Source organism: Accipiter gentilis, chromosome 6, assembly GCF_929443795.1.
Source record: "Accipiter gentilis chromosome 6, bAccGen1.1, whole genome shotgun sequence".
Classification (NCBI taxonomy): Eukaryota; Metazoa; Chordata; class Aves; order Accipitriformes; family Accipitridae; genus Astur; species Astur gentilis.
Genome location: NC_064885.1, coordinates 34,070,059 through 34,081,485, shown reverse-complemented (window position 1 = coordinate 34,081,485; position 11,427 = coordinate 34,070,059). Strand labels below are relative to the sequence as shown.

Here is an 11,427-nt window from a genome sequence, read left to right as displayed (position 1 = left end):
ACACCCCCCACCCTGCACCGCATGAGGGGCCTGGGTATGGCCCTCACACATGGGTAGGGAGGGTTTTGTGTCCCCCCTGAGCCTGGGTGGGCAGATCAAGGAGGGGGCACAGGGCTGGGGGGGTCGCCCACCCAGACGATGATTAGAAGGAGCCGAGGTTACGTCCCAGCGCATTAAGGCTGTCGCCGCTGAGTGCCACCGCCGCGGGGTGACCCCGCCGTGAACCGCCCGCGCACCCCCCTCCGATGGGCCACCAGCCCCCTCGCGCCGGCACCCCCCCCGTCACGCCAGCATCCCCGCTGCGTGTCACCGCGCTGCCCCGTCCCGCTGCCTGCGCCGCAGGCACATGTGGGAATGTGCTGGCACCGTGTCACGGGGGGGGAACATGCCATGGAGAGGTCACACCTGGGTGGGTCTGGGTACCACCGTCTTGTGACGAGCATCCCGGCGCGGATGCTGGGGTCCCCTCGGCTCCGGGTACCACCCTGGCCCACATCCCGGGGAGGTCTGGCTCCCGGGGACAGCGTGGGCTACGTCCCCACGCAGCCACCTCACTGCCAGCACCGGGGCCACGCACGGGGACCCGCGTCCCGTAGACGTTCCCGCTCACGGCCTCGCGGGCCCCGGCGGGCTGCTGGCATGTGCCGCGCACACGGCGCCGTGTCACCCACCTTCCCCGGTCCCCGTCACACCGGGACCCCTGCCCCCGCCACCCACCTCCGTGCCAGCCCCCTCGGTGCCACGTCCGGGCTGGCACCCCCTGCCCAAACGAGGCGCAGGGTCCCCGCTGCCACGTCTCGCCTGAGCCGGGGAAAAAACCGGTTCAGGCAAGCTGGTGGTGGTCTCACTGGGGGGCCGGGGGGGACAGGGCTGAACTCTCGACCCCGCGCTGGCGGATCCCGACCAGATGCCAGGCGTGCGAGCGTCCCGCGGCGCCCCGACGTGCGAGCCGCCCCCAGCCCTGCCAGAAACCCCCCCCCTATTCCCCTCACGGTTCATCGGCAGGCCACGGGTGATGGCCGTCGCCCGTCCCTCCCCGACGTGGCTGGCGTGGGAGGGGGAAGGAGCCGGCGTGGGCCGCGGCTCCCCGGCCCCGTCGCTGGCTGAGCCTGCGCAGCTCATGACACTGATGCCCAGCTGCAGCCGGGGTGCGGGGGTGAAGCCCCTCTGTCCCACGCCTCGGGTGGGGGGGCGACGGGGTGCGAGACCCTCGGGGGGCAGCTCGGACCTTCCCACGCGTGGGGCCGCTGGCTGGGGCCCGCCCGTGGCCGTGGGCGACGCGGTGGCGTGCGGGGCTCCGCGCGGTGCCATCCGCGGCCTCGCAGCTCCCCCTGCCGGCACCCGGCCGGCCGGGCCAGGCCCCCCCCCCCCTCCGCGGCACAGGCCCCCCCAGAGGGGTCCAAGGGCACAAGACCCCCGGTGACAGGCTCTGCGGGACCCCCCGGGGCCAACCCACAGCAGCGCGGCCACGCCAGGGGCCCTGGCAGCCCCCCACTTGCAGTGCATCCCCCTCTGCGGCGCACCCCCCCCCCGCAATGCACCCCCGCTGCTGTGCACCCCCACTGCAATGCCCCCCCCCCATCTCACCGCCCGCCTTTTGCAATGCCCCCCCCGGAACCGCAGCTCCCACCCAGCCGCACTGCCCCCGGCAGCCCCTGCTCCGGGGGTGCCAGCCCATTGAGCCAGCTGGGAATCTGGAGCGGCCCGGGTGCTCGGCGCTGCACAGCGGCCCCCGCCAGCGGGGCGGCCCGGGGGGGGGGTGCATTCCACGGGGGGGGGGGTGGGGTGGGGTTCGGAGCCGGCGAGCACTAGGACCGCACGGACACCCGCCGCCGATCAGCGGTAGTGCGCAGGCGCAGGAATCGCCCCGCCCACCCTCGAGGCTACTTCCGCTCCACGGCGGAAAGGCGCCCGCCTGGCGGTTCGTGGCGGAAGTGAGGGCGCGTCATCGGCGGGCGTCGGGCGGGAGCGGGACGCGGAGCCGCCGCCATGGCCGGGATCCTCTTCGAGGACATCTTCGACGTGAAGGACATCGACCCCGAGGGCAAGAAGTTCGACCGTGGTGAGTGGGGCCCCGGCGTCGCCCGGCCTCCCGGCCCCGGCTGCTCCCTGCCGGGCTCCAGCCCGGGCCTGCGCCGCCTCAGGCCGGAGCGGCTCGGCGCTGCCCTCCCGCGGCGCGGGGGTCTTCTGCCCTCCCTCAGCCCGGCCTGTCCCGCTCCCCCCCCGCTGCCCTTCCCGCCGGTGGGGGCCCCTGCCCCCTCGCCGTCGTCTGGCACCGACCCCACCGTGTGTTGCCGCACCCCGGTGCGCCCTGCTTCCCCGGGCCGGCTTATGTGCCCCTCCACACCCCCGCGACCCCGGTACGCTCCATTCCCCATCCCACCGTGTTCCTCTCCCTGCCTGTGCGCACCTTAGTCTGCTCCCGGGCTCTGGCATCCATCCCCAAACCCTGTGTGCCCCTTCCTCACAAACAGTTCTGGTGCCAGCCTGGGGTGGGGACAAGAATGGCCTGGCCCTGGTACCCTGCTCCTACCCAGCCCCTGGGGGTCTTCACTGTCTTTGTCGCTGACTCTGCTGCTCTTTTCAGTATCCCGCCTGCACTGCGAGAGCGAGTCCTTCAAGATGGACCTCATCCTGGATGTGAACATCCAGATCTACCCCGTGGACCTGGGTAAGCTATTGGGCCTCTAGTTCAGAGTGTGCCAGGCCTGAGCCAGTGTCAGCTTGGGTGGGCAAGCTTAGAGAGGTGCTTGGAGGAGGGGGGCTGAATTTGCTGCAAACAAGGAGTGAGCTGTCTCAGACTTCCTTGGGCCCCTGTGCTGTCCCCAGGTGGCAGGAGGTACTGGGTGCTCTCAGTGTGCTGGAGCTGAGCTGGATTCTGGTTCGCCTCACTGTATGTGTTTGGGCTCACCTCTGGCCTGTTTCCCAGAGATGCTGTCTAGTGAAACTGCCTCAGTTGGTGGCAATCAAGCCTTGAGGGAGACCTTTTGAAATGAGCTTCTGTGGCTAAATATACTAAACAGCTGGAAAAGAGAGTCTTACCCTTAATGAAGTACAGAAGGGCTGGAACTGCTACTGCAGGGTCTCGCACATCTGCCCAGGGTCCAGCCAAGCCCTCTGGAACTCTCCCTGTGAATCTCTTGCTGTGTCTCATGAAAACACCAGCAGTGGTGTGCTGGTGGCTCTGGTTTCCTCCATGGTGGTGACCAATGTCTGTGGAGAATGCAGAGACAGAGGATCTAGTGCAATCTTTTCCGCGTTCCCTGCAATCTTGTTGGAGGACTGAAGGCAGGGACGGGACTTTGTGCTAAACCTGCCAGGGCAGCTCCTTGCCACCACCCTGAGATCTGCTGTGCCCGCTGCTGCTGTTCTGGCTGTGCCCCCCACCTTCTCACCAATCCTCTGCCCTCTCTTCCCAGGGGACAAATTCCGCCTGGTCATCGCCAGCACCTTGTATGAAGATGGCACTCTAGATGATGGCGAATATAACCCCACGGATGACAGGCCATCCAGGTATGGGGTCCAGCCAGGACCCATGTGGGGGTGGATGAGGGAAAAGGTGAAGTGCTGAGGGGCTGTGAGATACCTTCTCCCAAAGGACGTTCAGCAGGGGGAACACCTGGGTTTGACTCTTCTCTGAACTCCCGCCATCTCGTCACAGGGCAGACCAGTTTGAGTATGTGATGTACGGCAAGGTGTACAGGATTGAAGGGGATGAAACCTCCACAGAGGCAGCCACACGCCTGTGAGTGCCTGTCTGCAGGATTGGGGGGACATGGTGCTCTGGGGTGGTGTGGGGGAGGCACCGGGATCTCAGTCTGGGTCTCCCATGGGATTCCCTGCTCTCACTGCTCCTCTCCTCCTGCCCCAGCTCTGCCTATGTGTCCTACGGGGGGCTGCTCATGCGGCTGCAGGGCGACGCAAACAACCTGCATGGCTTTGAAGTGGACTCTCGAGTTTACCTGCTGATGAAGAAGCTGGCCTTCTAGGAGACGATCTGCCTCCGTGGGCTGCCCCAGAGACATTCTGCTGGCGAGCAAACAGGAACTCTGTGACCCCAAATTCTGCCCCAGCATCCGCACTGCCTGTCCCTTCCAGAACTGGGGAAGAGGGAGCAGTCCCTCTCCTCATCCCGGCTTCTTCTGACTCCTGGGATCTGCAGTCACCTCCTGCATGGAGAGAGGTGCCTGACAGCTGAGTAGAGACTGTGCTGGGTGCTCCATGGTCCTGCCTGCTGGGCGTCTCCACCTCTGCCTTCCTGTGCTTCAAAAGCAGGCAAGGCCCTGGCTCTGGCCAGGGGCAGCTGGACTGGGACAGCACCTGTCTGCCTCAGGGCTGGGGACCGCTTCCTAAGGAGCCATCCTGAGACAGGCTGGGCTTGTTCTTGATTAAACTGAGATGTTTTTTCTAGATCTGCCTCTGCTGGCTGGGAGATGAAGCTGGCAGGGAGTGGGTACACCTGTGTGGGGAGCAAAGGGGGCTCACACCGCTTTCCCAAAGGACGTACAGCCCAAACCTGCCTTGGGCTCTTCTCTGCTGCCCTCCTGGGCACGGTGCACACTAAGGCTAGGGAGAGGCAGGTGGGCATAGAGGGTGAGGAGTGGTAGCTTATGTCCCCAAGTGGGGTCTGGTGCCTGACAGAGCCCGCCTGCCCTGCCAAGCTGGCGGCTGCCGTGGGAGGGAGCTGGGTGCTGGGGAGAGACCCAGAGCACATCTCTGAGGGGCTGCCTCTGACAGAGGCCCCTGGAAATGTGTGGTCCCCCTGCCCAGGGCCACAGCAGAGGAGAAAAGGAGGATCCAAAAGACTCTTTAGAAAAATAGCTCTTTAATCATAAAGCATTCACAGTAGAGGTGCCTGCCTGGGTGGGAGCAGGGCCTGTGCCTGCTGGCACAGGGGTGTTGGTGCTGTCTGACTCTGTGGGTCGTGCAGTTGCTGAAGGCTTGAACAGGAGCCAGCCTTTTCCCTGCGGGCACCTTCCTGGGCACCCAGAGCACAGCTCAGTCTCCGGCATGTTTTCTCTGACCTGGGATCAGGGTGAACTCTGTGCACAGCCTCACCGGGCCCTCCACTGAGGGTCTCTGCCACCTTCCTGGCTTTGCTTGCACAAGTCCTTGGCCAGGTCATGGAAGAAGAAGCGCAGCTTGCCCTGCACTAGCTGCCGGTAGGTGAGGAAAATGCTGGTGATGTGGGTCTGCTCCATGGAGTGCGTGGAGCAGCCTGGCTCCCAGGATCCTGCCTGAGGGGTGAGAGCAGGACAAGAGGGATGACAAATGCTGTTGTACCCAGCCCAGCGCAGCTGGCGCCTGCACCAGGGTGATCTGGCTCACATGGGGAGGTCTCACCTCCCAGCTGAAGGTCTGCAGGAGCAGGAAGAAGGAGTTGGCGTGTCGGTAAAGCTGGCTCAGCTGCCTGGCCCCGCACTCCTGGGTCACCTGGCCCTGGGCCTCTACCACGGCACCCACCAGCAGTGCCAGGTTGCACAGGATCTCCTGCCGCTTGGTCTCATTCTGGGAGAACAGGCAGTGAGCAGGCTGACCCCTGGCCCCAGTTCATTCCTGTGCCCACCCTAGGTCTGGATGGGGTCCTCAACCCCCCCTGTGCCACCAGGTGTGCCCACAGGCATCTTGTTTGGCATTTTTGGTGCCTGTGCCAACCTGGGGACTCCTTCTCCAGACCCATGGGCACCCCAGTGCCAGCACCATCCTCCCAGCCCCTCTCACCGATTTGGATTTCCACTGCTGGAGGCTGAAGTCCACCAAGGGCAGCACCGTGGGGCAGCTGAGTGTGGGCAGTGCCTGGCACTGGCCCTAGAGGGGAGAGGAGATGCCAAGGTGAGGTACCAGGAGCTGTGCCTCTCCCTGGCCTTGGGTTTAGGGCGGAGAGGGACTGTATTCTCACCGCTTTCTTCTCCATGTCCTTGGCCTCCCCGATGTACTTCTGGATGAGCCTGTTGTCGCAGACCAGCCGTGTTAGGTTGGCATGGCCCTCTTCCATGTGCAGGAGGAAGGATGTGAGGAGGAGCAGTCCTGCAGGAGACGGGGTTACCTTGGGCACCATGCCACCCTCCCTGGGAAGCTCCAGCCCAGGACCATGCCTGCAGCAGCAAGCCCTTGCCTCAGCTTGTTGGTGCCCTTGATGGCCCTGTGGTGGGCACACAGCGGGAGGTCTAGGGGGGCTGAGGAGAGCCTGGTGCTGCCCTCCGGTCAGTCAGCACAGGGGCCTGGCGCTCGCTGGGGAGAGCAGTTTCCCTGATGTGCCGAAAGGCAGGTGGTGTGCGCCGAGGGGCCGCGCAGCTGCGTCTGTGCCAGGTTTTTCGGCTGGGCTGCAGGCGAGGAGCAGAGCCACGCTCCCTATGCAGACCGGGGCCAGCCCTCCTGATCTGTGCCAGGAGCAGCTCCGGCTGTCACGTGCACTTCGGGGAATCCCTGCCTGCAGCATCCCACAGCCTACGTCTGCTCCTTGCCGCTGCTCTGGCCGAGGGCTCGCCTGCCAGCACTGCCTTCCCCAGCACTGCTGGCATGCTGCTGCCCTGAATGCCTCGGCTGGGCGGCTGCTGTGCCCAATGACCGCCCATCCTGGTGACGGGCATCTCCTCTCCAAAGGGCCTCTGAGCATCCACCTGCCTTGCTCCCCACCTTGGCACTGCACCTCTCCCCAAAAGCCCTCGGTGCAGCCCGTTTCCCTAGGACAGGCTCGGAGAGATGCTTGGTTGCCCTTGCGTGCCGGTAGCAGCCAGGTCCAACCAAACCAGAGCCACCCTTGGGGTTTGCTACCTACATGTGGGTCTCCATCTCTTGGAGTCCCCATGTGGTGGACGCTCTGGCTGTGCGGCCGTGGTGCCGGCTGCCAACGCAGCGCCCGTTCCTGCTCGCTCCCGTCCCCCCTTTTAGCCACGCACTCACTGTTCAGCTCCATGCTCAGCTGGGGGCTTCGGCCCTGCATCTTCCACCCTGGGGCCAGCGGCTGCTCCCCGGCTCCCGTCCCCCTTCCATGGAGGACGGCGGTGGTGCGGGCTCCCCGTGAGCCGCCCAGCCGGGTTGGAGGGCCAGGGGCCAGGAGTGCCCCCGGGGCGGCACGGCACAGCTCTTTGGCTCCGGCCCGGCCGCCCAGCGCGATTTCCTGTTGTGTCGCCGCTGACCTTCGAGCAAAATCGCAGCGGGGGCCCCGGGCCCGGGGGACGGCTTCCTGCCTCCGGCCGCTTCCTCCCTTGGCTCGGGGCGCAGGAAGGGCGTCCCCGGGCGCCCTCCGGGACGGCTCACCTGCCCCCTGGCCTGAGCGCTCGGCTGCCAGGGCCTCGGTGGTCAGCGCCTTGGCCGTGCCCGTCCAGGGGGTGAGGTGGCACCGGTACCTGCAGGAGAGATGGCATCAGCGGCCCTGTGCTGGGTGGCCCTGGAACTATCAGCCTTGATGAGGTCCTGCTCCTGACTGCGGCAGCCAGGCAAGAAGGCCACCAAAAATCCTCGTCCAGAGGTGGGCTCCAACCCTGGTGACCTTCACCCAGAGGTGGGCTCCAACCCTGGTGACCATCGCCTAGAGGTGGGCTCCAACCCCTGCATCTGTCACCCAGAGGCAACTCGGGGACGTGGAGATCCCTGGCATGGCTGTGGCGCACTGCGGCCTCTTCAAGCTGGGGAGGGTGATGGAGCACAGGCGTTTGGCTGACATGCGGCCCCCAGGGCTGTTTCACCGGGGGTATTTGTTGTGGCTGAGGCAGGTGAAGCACCCACAGACGCCCCCTCCCTGGGTAGCAGAAGCACTGGGGGTCTCTCCAGCACCAGGCCCTGGCATGGTCATGACACCCCCCTGGCCAAGCCAGCCCCTCCCAGGGCACTCTGGCTGCTGGGGGGGTGCACCCACCTATACCCGTGTACGCATGCACGTGTGTGTCTGTATGGCACACATGTACACGCCCCCCACGTGCACCCTCAGACCTACATGTGCACATGCGCACTTCCTGCGGCACACATCGGGGTGCACGCTTAGATAACCCCTGGGGCAGGGCAGCCCCCCACATGCTTCCCTTTGGGGGCGACCCCAACCCCCAGCCCACATCCTCTTGCCCCCGGTCTCCCTGCAGCCTGCATGCTTCCTTCTCACACCCCTGCTCTCGCACACTCTCGCACGCTCCCACCCCTGTCCCTGCGGCCGGCGGTTCCCGGCAGTGCCTGGCCGGGTGACAACAGGCAGAGTAAACACCTCAGCCCCGTTCCGCCTGCCCCATGCCCCGCTTGGCCCGTGGCAGCCCACCTTGCGGGTTGCGGGGTGCCTGGACGGGAGGGTCCGGCGGGTGCCACGGCTCCGGGGACGAGGCTGGCAGCCCGGCTAGCTTGGGGCACAGTTGGCGGTGGTAGGAGCCGCGAGTACCGGGGTCAAACACCGCCGGGCTTCCCCCGCACAGCCGTGCTCCGTCTGTGCGGACGTGACAAGCTGCAAACGCGCTCTCCAGCACCCTCAGCCCCTCTGCCAGCACTGGCCCCGCTCCCGCCACCGGCCCCGTGCCAGTCCCGGCCGTTCCCTGGGTCCCTGTCCCTCCCTGGGTGCAAAACCATTGACGATGCCAGGCTGGAGAGCTGTGGTGCTCCGCACTCCCTGCTTGCCCTCGTAATTAGGCAAATGAACCCATCAGGGAAAACCAGAGGGCAGCTGAAAACTGGAGGTCTGCTGGACTCCAGTGGGCACCGAGGCACCCCAAGGTGCCTACAGTAGTCCCTTCACTCCAAAACGCTCATTTGCAGCTGCGACAGAAGCTGGCAGGCAGCTGGAGCCCATGCCTGTGGGCAGCCTGGTATTCTTCTGCTGGAAACGGCAATGCCAGCATTTGCTGCCCATGCCGGGGGGGCAGAGGGGGATGTGGGGGGGGAGCCGCTGCTGCTGGCCCACCGTGTTCCCACCAGCCCAAATCCAGGGATGGCTCCAAGCGTGCCATGGAGGAAGGGGGTTTGGGGGCATGGGAGTGAGGCTCAGGGACCCCAAAGGGGCATGGGGGGCTCTGGCCGAGGCGGGCAGGGCTCTGGCAGGGGGCAGGAAGCCAGGTGGGGGCCGCGGGGCTGTGCAGCTGGCCGGATCCCGGTGCCAAGTTTCCCACCTCTCTTTACAGGGTGCAAAGTGCCGGGAATCCCACTGCGGGGGGGCCAGCCGTTCGCACCCACTTCGCCAAGGTGACGAGGGCAGCCGGAGGTGCCAGGCAGCCGAGGGGGAGGCGGGAGCGGGGGGGAGACCGTGGACGGGTGGCACAGCTGCTGTCCCCGCAGGCCACCCAGATGTGCTCGGTGGGCACCCCCAGGATGTCAGTGCAAGGCAGGGGGGGCATGGGAAGCAAACCTGGGCTTCCAGGGCCAGAGAGGGGGCTCCCAGGCCCCTTTGAAGCCCCCATAAAAGGGTCCAGCATAAAGGGAGGAGAAAGTCAAAGGAACAAAGAGAGCGGCTAATCCTGGCGTGAGCAAACAGCCCCGTTTGCTCAGGGCCCAGCTGGCCCCGGGGCCAGGGAAAGGAGCACAGTGGGGCTCTGGAGGTGCCAGGCGGCGGGGGGGGACCCTCTACCTGGGCTGGCCCCCCGTCCTCAAGCTCGGGCAGCCCCCAGGAGCTGGGTGCCCCTTACCCCCTCCGGGCCTTTTTTTTTACATTTGCAAATTGCCAATAAACATCCGTGGGCAAATCCTGCTCCCCACACCACTCCCTGGCAGCTGGTCCCAGGAAAGCACCGTGGTGCTGCTGGGCGTAGGGGCTTGCAAGGGGCACCCTAGCTGGCATGTGGCAGCTCAGGGGGTGAAGGCTGGCACGGTTTTCCCCACCTTTCCCAATTCCCAGCTGGCCACACGCTGCCCGGCACCCCGGCACAAAGCCCTGGCTGCTGCCCAGAGGATGCCCGTGGGCAAACCCTCCAGCTGCTGCCTTGCGCCAAGGCACCTTGTGCCGGTGGCCCCGCTGGCATCTGGGGCGATCCCACCATGTCCCCTTTCCCCATCCTGCTCCTCGGCCCAGCTCTCCGCCCTGAGAGGGGGTGCCAGGAGGGCACCTCAGCCCTCTCCCTCCATCCTTCAGGGCGGTGAAGGGGTTAATGCCAGGCGGCGGAGCCGCAGGTGGGCGCAAGAATGAAATTCCTTCTCGCCGTCCTGCGAAGTCTGGGCACAAATATTTGCCTGCATGTCCGGTGGGGAGGGGGGGAGACCACCATCGCTCTGGGAGCTTGCTAATCCCCATGCCAAACACGCCCCCCCCCCCATGCCCTGCATGCCCCCCGCCTTCCTCCCACTGGGGTCGCCCCGCAAGCCCTTTGAGGAGGGAACATTCGGGGCCAGGGGGACAGCAGCACCCTGGGAGCTCCTATAAGCAGGGAGTTCCATGGAATTGACGGGGCACCTGGAGCAGGCACGGCCGGGATCTACTTGGCGTGTCAGACAAGGCTGCTTTGGGGTCTCCATCCCGCTCCCCGTGCAGCAGGCCGGGATGAAGGCGAGAGTCCCAGCCGTCCCTGCCATGCCGGCAACGTGCCCTCCGTAATAAACTCCATGTGTTCGCAGACAGAAAACAGCCACTTTCCCCCCAACCATCACCCCCCCCAAGCTGCATCCCCCTCCCCATACCTGCCACCCCCAAAACCTCCTCCATCCCCAGACCCCCCTGGCCTTCGTCTGGGGCGGCCCAGCCCTGCAAGCCGCCTACCAGTTGTGCAAATATTGCCGGAACGGCTGTAATCCCTGTGTCCAACGTGAATTATGAGATATTTCCACCCATTACGACAGCCCCCCCCCCCCCCCCCCCCGCCGCGTGTGTGCAAGGCCGGGGGGATTAGTCACGGGGCAAGCCGCGCTCGGCACAAAGCTTTGGGGAGGCCGGCGGCTCTCCGCACCCCGTGCCGAGGCGGGTCAGTCGAGGGGGGCTCTTTTTGGAGAGAGGGGACGCCTTCCCGGCTCCGGGCTCATGCCTGGCACGGGGGCGAGGAGGGGGTGTCGCGGTGCCCGGGAGGCTGTGGGAAGGAGGGGGGGGGGGGGGCCGGGGCGTGCGGTTTTGCCTCGACCCCATCCCCGGGGAGCAGAGGCTCCTTCCTGCCGCCCCGAGCCCGGCTCATGTTCAAAGCCACGAGCAGGCAGCGGCTAATGAGGCCAGACAATAGGGAGCTGCGTGGGGCAGGAGCGCTGGCGAGGGCCCGCTGCGACATCCCCATGCCAGGCACGGCACGGCTGGGGCACCATGGCCCGCCAGGACCCGCCGAGGGACCCTCGCTGCCGGGCAGGGCACGTGCCCTCGAAGCCCCGGCGGCACTGCGGGCTGTTTTGGAGGGCGTCGTCGGGGCATCCCACCCGCGCTGTGCCGGGACAGCACCCCACGGGGCCACCGCCTCCCCACCCAGGGGCAAGTTGGGAGCTCGCTCCGGGTAGAGGTGCCGGAGGGGTGTGGGTGCCAGGCGGGGTGGCCAGGGCTGCCGA

General features: G+C 66.3%; 2 protein-coding genes across 3 annotated transcripts; one reads left to right on the top strand and one right to left on the bottom strand.

The window, feature by feature from the left end:
- Window positions 1-1,906: 1,906 nt before the first annotated feature.
- POLR2H (RNA polymerase II, I and III subunit H) lies at window positions 1,907-4,410 on the top strand. 2 transcript variants are annotated; one of them, XM_049803544.1, is made up of 5 exons: window positions 1,907-2,062; window positions 2,588-2,671; window positions 3,420-3,513; window positions 3,662-3,745; window positions 3,872-4,410. In XM_049803544.1, exons 1-5 carry the CDS (start codon window positions 1,990-1,992, stop codon window positions 3,987-3,989), a joined length of 453 nt encoding a protein of 150 aa, XP_049659501.1. In that variant the 5' UTR covers window positions 1,907-1,989; the 3' UTR covers window positions 3,990-4,410. The 2 variants fall into 2 exon arrangements, with proteins under 2 accessions (XP_049659501.1, XP_049659502.1); XM_049803545.1 differs by lacking the exons at window positions 3,420-3,513; window positions 3,662-3,745 and having other exon boundaries at window positions 3,872-3,969.
- Window positions 4,411-5,018: 608 nt separating this feature from the next.
- Window positions 5,019-6,917, bottom strand: THPO (thrombopoietin). Its single transcript, XM_049802924.1, has 5 exons — window positions 6,904-6,917; window positions 5,900-6,027; window positions 5,722-5,808; window positions 5,344-5,508; window positions 5,019-5,237 (listed from the first exon to the last, which is right to left on the bottom strand). The coding sequence occupies exons 1-5, from the start codon at window positions 6,914-6,916 to the stop codon at window positions 5,055-5,057; spliced, it is 576 nt and encodes a 191-aa protein (XP_049658881.1). The 5' UTR covers window position 6,917; the 3' UTR covers window positions 5,019-5,054.
- Between the last annotated feature and the right edge of the window lie 4,510 nt (window positions 6,918-11,427).